The following is a 13007-nucleotide window of genomic DNA, read 5'->3' on the forward strand; positions in this document are numbered from 1 at the left end:
GTTTACAAATGGTTTATTTTATTGTTAGTACGTACATTTGCGCCAGCACAAAAAAGGATAGATAACGATATTTTATTATAAAATGATAAAGGTAAAGAATTTTTAAATTTTTTTTTCAATCTAGACTAGACACATCACAATAGGGTTTTGACGCCAATGTACCTTGCTAACGAATTGGTTAACATATTCGATAAAATTCAAGATTAATATTCTTATTTCTCATTTTTTTTTTTTTTCTAACCACAGCAGTTTTCAGCCGCGAACACACATGTATGAAAATTTCGAATAATTATGAATATCTGGTATTATGCTATTCATCTTTGATTAAAAGCAGAGTTTCAGTTTTACTCGATTTCTTCAATAAAAGTTGTTTTTTTTTTTCTTTTCTTTTTTCTTCTATTCCCATTGCTCCAACTTGTCAAGTTTAGCGTTACAACTTGTTGTTTCGTGGTCGATAAAATTTCCTCGACTCACTTCAGTTCTCGCGTGAAAAAAACATCATATGTATATACAGAGCCTTGACAAGCCGAACGAATTATAGTATGTACAGGGCAGTGTTAGTATTATTCGAATTATACTATAATTAGGCACTAATTGTAAGTGACCCTTCAAGGCTTTTCTTCTTTTTCAGACCAGTACCTACCTAACTCACGTTTATTATGTAATATACCCAAGCACCAAAATGGCGGGAAATAAAATTCCTTGGTTATCGTCTAGGCGGTAATACTCTACAGCTCTGACCACGCCAAGGATAACGAAATGCGGTTGAAAGTTTCGAAATCCCCTACAATTACTGCTAATTAACAAATACGAAGTAGGGAACTCGGGCCACAAAACTAAACGCGAGACGGTCGGGTTCACGTCTTGCTTTGTGTAAGCCATAATTTACTTTTCACCCTGGCACTTGGCACTTGGCACTTGCCGATTAGGCGGGATCCGAGGATCGATTGTGGCAACGTTATTCTCGATCAGGGCTCGCAATCACTCGTCGCTTATTCGGCGAGAATAAAGTAAATAGATAACTCGTATCGCATCGTGTCGTTTGATGATGGAATCCCCCTGGACAGAGTTACGTATACACAACTGTACGCTGACTTCTCTACTTTCTCTTATAACATGGCATAACTAGATCAACGGTATCGTTAAGCGCCACAATTATAATAATAACAGCTAAGTAGTAATATTGTAACGATATTAGCGATAGATATATTATGATTAATAATAACAATAAATTAGTGATTGAAATTTGCGAGCTACACGGAATCAATAATAACTGCAGCGTGCCTTTCTCTGCGAGGGAATCAGCCGCCAGTCTGAGGAATAACACGAGCTCGTATCTATTCTTCTTGTTGCAGATATCTCTGTAATACGACACGCCCTCAACCCCGAAGAATCAATAAATACAGCCACTAACTTAATCCTTAGAACGTATATATATGAAAACTGTTGGACCGATTTTCAAAGTATACTCGTCAACGAATAGAAATCGCTGCCTGCGATTGAGGGTCCTCAATCCGAATGGGAAATTGCGGGTTCCCGGCGCGACTTCCGACCGTGCGAATCGAATCTCCTTGAGAGATATATTCGCTGGACCTCTTCAAGATCGAATCGAAGACGTGCTTGAAGACGTAGAAACGAACCGGTTCAATTTACTGTCGATTATTATCTCGTCTCCGTGCCGAATATTGTAGCGGTAGAGTTGTTTGTTCGGATAAAGCATCTCTTCCGGTCCGTACGTCGTTCTCATTTCCTGAAAAGCCAGAAGATATACCTTCAGAAAATTGATCTGGTCCGCGGTGGCTTACCTTCGGCAATTTTTGCGGAGAGTTGGACGGTTATTTTTGGTTTTTTTTTTTTTTTGATTTTTTTTTTTAAATTAGTAAGGACTGGGTGGGACGTTGGCGTGAAGGAAATGTAATTCTAAATTACGATCTCGCGACTCGTAACACGTCGTTCAAGAAACCAGAAATTCTGAAAAACACATTCTCGTTTGAAATTAATTGCAAAACGACAAATTTACCTGGTCCACGTAAAACAGCCTCATCCGATTTGCTGGTATTTTGACCATGGATTCTAGCTTTGTTTTAAGCTCGAAAACCGTTCGGTAAACATCCACGCATCGTACCTGAAACGAATTTATACATACATGTATTAGTTCACACTCAAAGCTGTGACGTGAGTTTTACTGTTTACGAAAAGTTCTCAAAACGGTTTGGAGATATGGCTGGCAAATAGATGAGAAACGAGACTCCCTGCGGGCGAGTTTTGAGTTCGAATACTCAGGTTGATTAAATTTACCTCGACAAGATCTCCGTACGTAAATGTGACCTTGACACGTTTCTCCGGTGTCAAATCCACGTGAACCAAAGGATCCAGCTTCCCGTGAATCCCGACCAGCTCGGCGTATCTGTTGCAAAGAAAAAAAAAAACGGATTAAGCTTTTACCAAGATTGAAATTTCGGGAAAGCAATTTGATAATTCGCTCTTAATTAATCACGCCCCGGAAAACAATGCCTTGAAAATATGTTTGCTGTTCAAGTTAGGAAGATTGTGCGAGAGTTGTCTCGACAGCGGGGTATCCAAAGGGTAATCACCTCTCGGGGCGATCAGCCTCCGGCTTGTCCATGTAGTAACGGATGAAGGCGCGTTCAGCATCTTCCCGTTCCTGGGCTGAGATGGCTCCGCCACCGTTAAGCGTTTCCACATTCGGGAGCCTGGCGATCAAAAGCTGCCGCCTTTCGTGCTCCGTGTATTCTTGCGGGCTCTGGAACCAACCAGGTAAGAGGAAAATGAGGTTTCGAAACCCAGTGACTAATCGGAGATCACTGAAGGTGAGTCAGTGGATCGCCGAAGCTGATTTACCTCGAACAAAGGACACCCTTGAATCCTTAAGGACTTGAGAGCGGGGAACCTGGCGAGCCTCTCGACGTCGTCCCACGTGGAAAGAAGCGTCCCGTTGACGTTGAGGAATCTCAGCATCCTGAATGGATCGTGAGGTGACCTGACTTTGGTGCTGCTTGACTCGCACTCCGACTCGGTTCTGTTGTACGCTTTTTCGTCGACGAATATCCGGTTCTCCGGGCACTTGTCCGACGTCTCTGAGTCCGGTAGATTTTTGTTCTCGTTGTCGTTGCTCTCCGACGACAGTTTTTCGTGGGATACCGATCTCGGTAAGGTGTTTCGGTTTTCTTCAAGGCTCAGAGAGCGTATCGGGCACTCAGCCAGCACCAGGCTTTCTAAGCTCGGAAAAACGTAGCCAAGCTTCGATATTTCCGACCATATCTCTATCGGGTTACCGGTGAAATGCAATTTTTTTACGGACGTGTTTTTGTTCGATGGCTTCTCGTACTCGAGTTCAACAGTTTTGTACTCGTTCAATGAGAGATGAAGCTCCTCTAAATTCTTGAGAAGCTGAACCAGACCCTGAACCGTCGTCCAAGACGCGTGTGTTCCGTTAAGGACCAAATTCTTGAGAAGATCGTACTTTCCATCTTTGATTTCGAGCCCGTCCGCAAGACTGTTGAAACTCAAGTTGACGAATTTTATCTTCGGCATGTGCTGAAGAATGCCAAAAACTTCCGTCCATTGGGTTAATTTGTTTTGTGCCAAGTCAAGCTCTTCGACATTCTTACACTTATTCTTCAACTTCTCGTCGTCGTTTCCGGCAGATTCTATATCGCAGTCTTGCAGAACAAGCAAAGCTGGAACCGTATGACGGGGTGATTTTTTCGGTACAAAAATGCTCACGGACAACGCCGTCTTTGGAGAGCCTGACTCTGTTTCTTCGTCGGTCAGAGAACAGTCAGTCGTTGAACTGCCGTATTTCAGCTCCAAGGCTTCCAGTAGAGACGGCATCTTAGAACATTCTGAAACAAAGAAGCAGAAGACGATACTTCCATTAGAATCGCTAAAATTCAAACGATTCATCTACTCTACATTGAATATTTACGAACACAATGCCTCGCATCTGCGTAGACTGCAATCAATTTCAGACGTAGCTCAAGGTTGCGGAAGCCGTAAGCTTACTCCTATAGATGATGAAAAAAGTGTTGCATTGTCTCGCATTGGGATGGTCTTCGCTGAGGCAATAAATTCATTAAGAATTGACAAGATCACGTAATCGTTCGGACGCAAACGAGATAAGGATTGTCGTTGCAAGAGTAAAGTAAATTCAGAATAAATTATCCGCATCTTTGACGTGTTATCATCACGCATCGAGTTCACGTCAATGGAGAGAAAAGCTAAAAGGGATCCGTCTCACATGTATCACATGTAGAATCGGAATTCCGGAAAGTCAAGTAAAACACTGAGGGTCAGTTTTAATCTCCCGTCGCGGAACGCGTTTCGCATTTGCCGCAGAACCTCGTCTCGCCATATCTGTTAAGGTCAACTATTGTCTTTTTGCGCCGCAGCTGAGAACCGGTCCGAGTATCCCGATATGGCGAAGCGGCTCACCTACGCGAAAAATAACTCCAATGGCGGTTAAAATTTAAACACAACTTGGCCGAGGATCCGGCAGGTAACAGTGTTACAAGTTAACGGCTCGATATTTTAACGCGAGGGATATGAAAACTATGGATATGTAGCAGAAATTACATCGAGTACAAGTTAATTTATTATAATTATTCTGTATACACATTACTGCACACTGCAGTGTTACGAAAGCAAAACTTTCCAGGCACAAACAGGCCGCGATTATCTTTGTCCATATTACATATCCACGTAACCATAAGCGTTCCCAGCTCGCGTGTTCTATCAGACTGATCATGAATCGGCGTATGAAATGCAAAATTCACTGTCGAATTGCCAAGATCCTCGATATGGATAAAATAATTTTACGCTAAGCTCGATGTTCTTATTTGCTTCGATATCTTTTGTCCGCGTTGCATCCGTTCTCCAGAATACCGCAGACCGCATCGATCCTCGTGCACGTATCTTGAAAATATCACATATAATAATAAAGCCTCGCGTTTCAAATCGTTCAATTTCGAGGCAATCGGGCGCGCGCCCCCTGCCTTTGTCCATTTCTATTTTCGCCCCGAGTAACTGAACTGCGATTCGAAGAGCATCCAACGATTACGTCACGGGAAATCTGGGTTAAAAAATCGAGTGTCTTGGGAGCGGGCCAGGGCCACGCGGACTTTAAATATTCGAAACGCTCATCTGCCCTCCCTCGTTCTGTAAGCACCACGCACGACTGTCAAAATCTGATTGAAATTGTTTGTTCAGATTTTGATGAAAAAAAAAAGAGAAAATCAAAACTACGGGTCACAACGACATAAATAGTTGATAATTGAATCTTTAACAGAAAACTACGTTAGTTCCCAAAGAACGGTAATTCGGATCAGTGAGAAAGAATCGGGAAATTAAAACGATATCAATTTCGCAACGTTCATCATCGTGTCCAAGAAAATTATAAAATTAAACAAAAATAAACCACAATTTAGGGAAAGTCTTTGGGACGAATTGTAATCTTCTCTGGTTGCATTAACTCCTTATTGCAATCTAACCCATATCTTTTGCAATAAACGTGCCGCCAACTGCCCTACGTAATCTTAGATCGGTTCAACGGCCATGCAAAATGAACTTTCTCTATAACCTAGGCTCCTCTCTCTCTCTCTCTCTCTCTCTTTTTCCGCCACGTTTCTTTCTTGTCTCTCGCGATCTATCTCCCTCTCTTCTGGTGTCTGCCACCAACGAGCATGTGTATTATGATGACTTTGTGGTCAAGCATCGTTGGTCAGAGGAGAGAATGTCTAATGGGTTTTGTCACGTGAGGCAAAGTCGTTTACAGCTTGGAAAGGCCTGTTCGCCACTTGCTGATACTGTATCCATAAACTGCACAACTACTGCGAGCTACAAAAAGTAAATAAAAAAAATAAAAATGAAATGCTACGTCAAAAGGTATTACTTCTGAGATAATACAATTCTGTATCACAGCTACCTGTTGCAAGATCACAACAACGTTTTAACCTAGATTCCATATTTTCGTATACCTTCCTCATAGGTTAACAGGTATGCTAAAATTAAATTCTGCTGACCTTCTGCGAATCTATTTGGAAGCTTCAAATTCGAACACATAATCATACTTGTTGCTGCTGGAATATCTGGACCCCGATATAACTGTGATCATCAGAAAAATTTTCAAGTGAATTTAATCGTTAAGTAAACACTGCTGCATGATACACTTTTCAAAACATTTTCTACAATGACAATGAGTGTCATTTCCCCAAGGACACAAATTACCATTCACTTTTCCACTCACGTCCTCGATACCGACACGTTAATCAGGAATCTAAACGTAATTTGCATTTTTTACAAAGGGTCCACATTGCCAGTTGAGAATTCGCAAAGCCAAGATCGAAACTAAATGCCATACATTGCTGCTCCATAATGAGATGAGAGTTAATGGCATTTGCCATTGAGAATTCGCCATCCATTGAATCCGTATATCGCCTCAAAACATAATCGATAATGATTAATATCAACCCATTCATTCTCATTCATTTGTTATCAAAAAGAAGACTGTATCTATTACCGACAAAATTTCACGACGATTCTTCTCGCCGCCACTCCAAAACTCCGCATATGATTATAACTAATGGCTCTAAGAAAGCATCATCGCAAACATATTAATTTAAATCTAAGACACTTATTTCGATGACCGTTAAATTGGATAATCGCAAACTAACTGGAACGTCTCGAAGCGATAACGATAGCATTAATCAGATTAATCCGTCTGACGTTTTATTGCGAGCCTTACTCATGCATCGTTTGACTGCGAATATTATCAGACAAAACTTCCGATATAGACTTATTGTCAATAAAGGGCGAGTCAACTGCTACGTGATCTCGTGTCGATTCGGCACTGCACGCACTTTAGTAAAAATAATTGAATAACAACTCCGCCACAAAGTTGAAATCCAAAATGTACAAATCAAGAAATTGAGTAAAGAAAGATTATTAAGTCGAATAGTTATCGTATGATTACGAAAACAGTACGAATTTCCATACAAGAAGATCGCGTTTCTCAAATCTCGACGTGACCTCAGCTTCTGATACTTCGATCGGCAGCGTTCAATTCAAAGACGGTAAAGGCAGATGGCTGTTCCGGATTATTTATGAACATCCAGCAGCCTTCGGACCCTGATTTGTAATGCTGATATCGGTGGCACTGAAGAATATCTTGGTACGAAAATTTTTTTTTTTTGCGTTTACTAAAATTCACTAGCAAAGAACAGAACTTGAGTAAAACGGTCGAGATGTAAAAAGAAAAAAAAACAATTTTTTCCTTGACTTCGTGCCGCGTGCTCACCAAGATTGTTAATTACACTTGCCACGGTGATTTATGGAACAAGTCCTGACCGCCCAGGTTGTACGCGTGTACATCGACGCAAAACAAGAAATATATACCCGATGCACTTCCAAGTCACGGTTCGAACGCGTCCTTTGTTTTCCAATAGTTTGTTTTAACGACTTTATCGATCAGCAGCAGGTGTGCCAGAAGTAAGTGTACCCTACCGCATAGAATTTGAAAATTTGAAAACATTAGGCAGGAAGAAAAACCCGGGGGTCAGCGACTGGTGGCACGCATACGCTGCAGGATCAAGTTGAGTGCATTCAAGCGTGATTATACGCGGTAACTGCGACAGGCATCCACCTCTGTTTGTATGCGTTTCGGTTGCATTTGATTGCCTCAACGGATATGAGCAATTTTGAAGCCTCGAGCACCGATGCGCGATCAGACTGCAGTCGCCGAGGAATTATTCGGGGTCAGTAATTCGACTTAGCGTCGTAGAAGATTGGTGAATGAGACGCTGACACAAAAGGCGTGACAAAGAAATACGTTAATTTTGTGCGGAGAATATTCGCGTTTTCCGGTGTGCGTCGGCCGAAACGAGACGACCTCGTCATCGTGTCTTACATGCGAAAGTGAAAAAAAAAAAGAAAAAGAAACATTCAACGTCGCAGAAGAGTCGCCTCTTTCATGACAACGCGACGATGAGGATCGTCGTGTTGTTCCGAGCACGTGCTCGACCCGGAGTCTTCGTGTCTAGAAATTTTAATTAGCGTTACGTATCAGCAGCGTAACACGTACGAGCTATACGAAGCGAGTTACGTTCTGCGTTTAGTTCTGACGAGAAATTAGCCCGCCTGTTTTTATCTTTACCTATAATAGGTACACAACCTACGACGAAGAGAAGACGTACGATTTTTCACGGATCCCCGGTGCACTAGATTCTACGGATTTACTCCACGCCTCCGCCACTTTGACGTGGAAGAAGAACACGAGAGTGCATGCAGCAGGGCATATGACGAAACGGTATCAGGGGTCTTTCGTTTGCGGTTAAACCCACATGGAAGACCCCCGATTCTGACACTTGAGACTAAAACTCGCACATTGCGGCTAACACCGCTGTGTGCTACATTGCTAAATATACGGGAGTAGAGACGATTACGAAATGTCAGACAGAGGCATTCGCGCAGTGGGTCATTTGGTGCTCGAGTTAAAGCTCGGTTTCCGCAACTGGCGAACACCCATCGGCGGAAGACAAGCAATTGGCTAGATATTGCGAGAAACTTGGGAAACTTTCGCAATTCAACGTTGCGACTTCGTTTCGCACCGTGATAGGATGAAATTTTTGGACTTTGATTGTGCAATAAGTCTGTCTAAATGCAAACACGACTTTGCAGCTGAGAAACATGCAGATAAGTTCTTGATATTTGAGCTCTAAATTGTTGCAACTTTTTACAACACGAGAAGATGGAAGAAGAAAAAAAAAAATCAAAAAAATTGCAGATTACCAAATGCCCTACTTTTTAAAGTCCGATCAGCTAAATTAGGAAAGTTTCAGATATAAAAATTTTTGTCGAGTGGGCGGTGCGGTGTAAAAAACTCTCATCGCTTTTCACAATTGCCAGAAATAGAGGGACTCTGTAATTATAATATTCGTTGCGCAAATAGATGATTTCACACACCGAAACAGCGTTGTTGAATAAGTCACATGAGTAGGTAGCTTATCTCGAAATCGATCTACGTTTCGCAATATTTTACGCGGTGTTTATATTGCACAGAATAAAAATTGCGTTCCAGCCTATTTTTTCACGGCATATTTTAAACAGTCCGAGGTTATCACTGATCGGTGTACTAATCGGTTATCAGTTGATACGTGCAATATCCTAGAAATCCAGAGTGTGGACTGGACTTAAAGCGCGTGGAGACCCGAACACAAACGGCCTGTGCATCTACTGCGCAGAATTATTATTGCACCGTTTACTCGCTCTCCAAGGTTGCACGTTGTGCGAGAATTCTTTGACTCGCTTTGTTCGTCGGATATATCTCTTCCTTGTCAGATAACAATTAATTGCACAGAGAAAAAGAGAACGTCAAGTAGATAACCAGCCAAGACATCCTCCCAATTAATTAGTATCGAGTTACCTCTCGCAACGTAGTATGTTTACACGATAACCGTTCAGTTTATTCGACTCCTTTATTTGTTAACGTTGAATAAATACTCGAGAATCAAACAAAGAGCACCTTAGCTGCAGCAGTTTCGCAAATGCAACAAGACGACGAGCACCGGCTGTGACGACGTTACGTGAATCAAGTAATACGTATGGACGATGCTTAAACGAAAGAAACAATAATAATTAGTCTCTTACTCAACACCGTTCAAATCGAAACTCATTTCACCGCGTAATCTTCAAATATTATATTCAATCCTCGTCCGGTCTAATTTCGAAATAAATTACAAACGTTGAACGTTACACCGTTTGAATTAAAAATCGTCCATAAGAATCCAGCAAAAATATACAAACTCCCATATGTTCAATGCCTGTTTTCTATCTACAGATGAAACGGCAGTGAGACTGCGCGGAATGACGATCGGCGCACTGGAGACATGCATTCTTCTCTAATACCCAACAATTTACACCTAATAATGTCCAAGGATTGACATACGTCAACTAGGGCTGCGACCTTACAACCTTAGGTCGATCCGCGAAGGTGCGAGTAGACGTTCAGGGAGCGTTGACCCGTACTACTTGCGAGAAAAATCATCCCCGTGGTTCCAGTTAGGCCAATTGGGCCACCCTTGGTTCTAGGATACATAGGAAAGGAATGATCATCGTGATACAGGACCTAGACCACAGTGTTCCGAATGATCTATCAGCAAATTGGGTCGAGGCCTGTATACGTACGATGCATGGGAGGAATTGGGTTCGTCAAAAGGTCCCTCTTAGCGTACTCACTGCTTGTCAAGTTATGGGCAGAGTGACTCTCCTCAGGAGTGTGTCGCGGCTCCTTGAACGTGGATCCAGGATCGCGAATATACTCTTGGGGCAAGGCACTTGGGCGCCGTTGATAAACGGTGAACCGACCGACGACGAACGGCTCCCTCGCCGTTCGGATTTATACTGACGATCGAGCAACTCCTTTGTTTAGTAAACAGAAACAGCTGACCGTCTATGCCCGTTGCGTGGGTGCTCCGATGAACAACGATTCGTACCGAACAAAGCCGAACGCAGTCGGAGATGCCCGGAAACACCCGATCGGAGTCTTTGCTCTCCGCCGCGCGTCGATACGACTTTCTTTTCCGAGACTGTACTACACGAGGTCCACTTGTGTTCCGATGCAACCGCGGTCTCACTTCTCAGATTTCAACAGGACTTTGCTGCTCTATTGCAACTGATAATATGACAGTCGATATTTTGTGGTTAGGTGACGATTGTATAGCTGCCTGAAAAGCGATAAACTCGATAAACTTTTGACAATTGTTGTAGAACTGCACGTGGATCTTCTTTTAGTGATTACCCGGCCAATAGATCGTGTCTAGCTCGCGTAATGCGTATGACAGTCTTCGCAGTTAGCCTTCCTCGTTGCTGAACGGTCATTCAAGCCCAGAGATGAACTGCGTAATGTCGAGTCTAGAGTTCAGGGACAGAGACCGATCGGAATGTGGCTTGAACAAACGCCAAGAAATGTTTTAATTTTCTGCTATCAAGAAGGATTTCGAATTCGACGGTCAAGTGTCTTCTTTTTTTTTTCTTCGATTTTTCCTGGTCCCTAATCCCGATACGCGAATCATCTAATGCGATAACACCAAGCTGTATCAGCAACAGAGGTCTCAGAGCTTTCCAAAAAGATAAAACTGTAACCAGATGACCCCAAGGACCGAGATCAACCGCTATATTTAACTGTCCCAGCAAATTAGTACACCATAGCGCTTTGCGTTGAGCAGAAGTTTCGAAATATTCACAGAATTAGATAAACAACGAGTCGAGTCAGCTCGCCGTTTGAAACCAGTCTTTTCGACCCATGAGAACTAAGTACGAAAACCCGGAAGTTTTGCCGAATATTGCAACCTTGAATACACGAGCTATACGCGCGTAGCATCCATCATACAAGTGAATAGATTATTTTCTATGGCGGTGATAAGCTCATAAACATTCGCTATCGGTTCAGGGTCGTGGATGTCTATCATGATTATAACCGTGAAGAATCCGGTGAGGTTACGAAACTATTATTCCGTGACAAATCGATCCATAAAATTTATTGTCCAGACGCGTAAAAAATATTTACCCGTCATAACTCATGGCAGTGACTGTTCACTTTACCCTCGTTTCACCGTTATGCGCAACCCCTGTTGGAATCCTTCTTGTTTTATTTTGTGTTTTTTTGTTTTACCAATGTCTGCACATTTTAACAACAGTGAGATATTCATAATTTATGCGATACGACGTAGATTTGTAGATTTTGAAAAATTTCAAATGCAACGGCCAACGCATGATCTACAGTTTATTCTCATCGTCACCTTTCTCTCTGCTACGTATAGAGATGTCATAAAGCGTCGTTAAAGCTGTACGTAATTGTAGTAAAATTGGCATAAGAAAATAAGAACTAACGAAGTCGAGCACGTCTTTATGTCAACGTCATTCCCTCGACTCGCGTCTGCAAATCTCATTACGATAATAGTCTTTAGTACTTCCAGTCTATAAAACACTATGAATGAGTCGTACGAACATCGAAGGACAACACCGTGCAAGACATCGCCAATGTCAATTATTTCTTCTTGTCAATACAAATTGCCCAATACTACCAGGCTTTTCTTATATTTACTCTCTATTTTTCTACTCTACGAGGTTCACTCGAGGTCTCGGAATTAAAATGATGTGCGTAAATCTCACGAATACCGCGCAGTTCTTGATTTTTATTCGCACACGCTGCCAGACTTCTTGCGTCTTTTGAAACTACTTACTGCGCAGAGTACCCAACGAATTTTGCGAATCCTCATGATTATGACTGCCAGATAGGCGTGTGTAACAGTAGTCTGAAAGGAGAGTTCGTTCACCAGATTTTCAGACCATCAGTGAAAGAGGCAAACAACGTGAATCATAGCGGTGTGTCTATAGTACACGCGAGAGTATATCTATGTAGGGATCGAAATTTTGCATTCCTTTTTTCAGAGTGCACTGACCCCGAACCTAATGAATGTAATGACGGGTTTCATCGTCATAAAAATATGGCCAGATGTAGTTATTTTTCGAGTTATAATTTAGCATGAAAGAAACACGGAAACTTATAGCGACGTTCGCAGTTCTAAATCACACCCAAACTCGTGAAATATTCATAAAAAATTCATGACGAATATTCTTTTTTTAACGTTTATAGATGAGTAAAATAATACATGTATATTGCAGTAACTCACTGAAGCCAGTGTGACGAGTTTCAGAGCTGCCTGTAATTTCCCTGCCAGCGGATAAGCACTGGTCACTAAAATCTTAGAAATATAGCAAAACTGTAGAAGAATGTAAGGAAAAAATTTCAACTCGGAAAAATTTGACACTTCGAAAAAAGCCACAAGATGTGAAAAAAAGTGACGGCCTTAGTTTCCCAGGCAATTCATATCGCCAACCTTCAAATCGTTTGACACAGTAATATACGCTGGCTGATCTAGAGCTGAAACACGCAACCAAAATGATACACTTTACAATTCAAAAGAAAGTTT

The 13007-nt window shown here is 42.0% G+C and overlaps 1 protein-coding gene across 5 annotated transcripts; it reads right to left on the bottom strand.

The window, feature by feature from the left end:
- Positions 1-397: 397 nt before the first annotated feature.
- LOC124413541 (tubulin-specific chaperone cofactor E-like protein) lies at positions 398-10431 on the bottom strand. 5 transcript variants are annotated; one of them, XM_046894211.1, is made up of 7 exons: positions 10252-10431; positions 9985-10100; positions 2863-3866; positions 2595-2764; positions 2299-2407; positions 2021-2125; positions 398-1750 (listed from the first exon to the last, which is right to left on the bottom strand). In XM_046894211.1, the coding sequence occupies exons 3-7, from the start codon at positions 3853-3855 to the stop codon at positions 1598-1600; spliced, it is 1530 nt and encodes a 509-aa protein (XP_046750167.1). In that variant the 5' UTR covers positions 3856-3866; positions 9985-10100; positions 10252-10431; the 3' UTR covers positions 398-1597. The 5 variants fall into 5 exon arrangements, with proteins under 5 accessions (XP_046750167.1, XP_046750166.1, XP_046750165.1 ...); XM_046894210.1 differs by having other exon boundaries at positions 9962-10100; XM_046894209.1 differs by lacking the exon at positions 9985-10100.
- Positions 10432-13007: the final 2576 nt, after the last annotated feature.

This window comes from Diprion similis, chromosome 12, assembly GCF_021155765.1.
Source record: "Diprion similis isolate iyDipSimi1 chromosome 12, iyDipSimi1.1, whole genome shotgun sequence".
Taxonomy (NCBI): domain Eukaryota; kingdom Metazoa; phylum Arthropoda; class Insecta; order Hymenoptera; family Diprionidae; genus Diprion; species Diprion similis.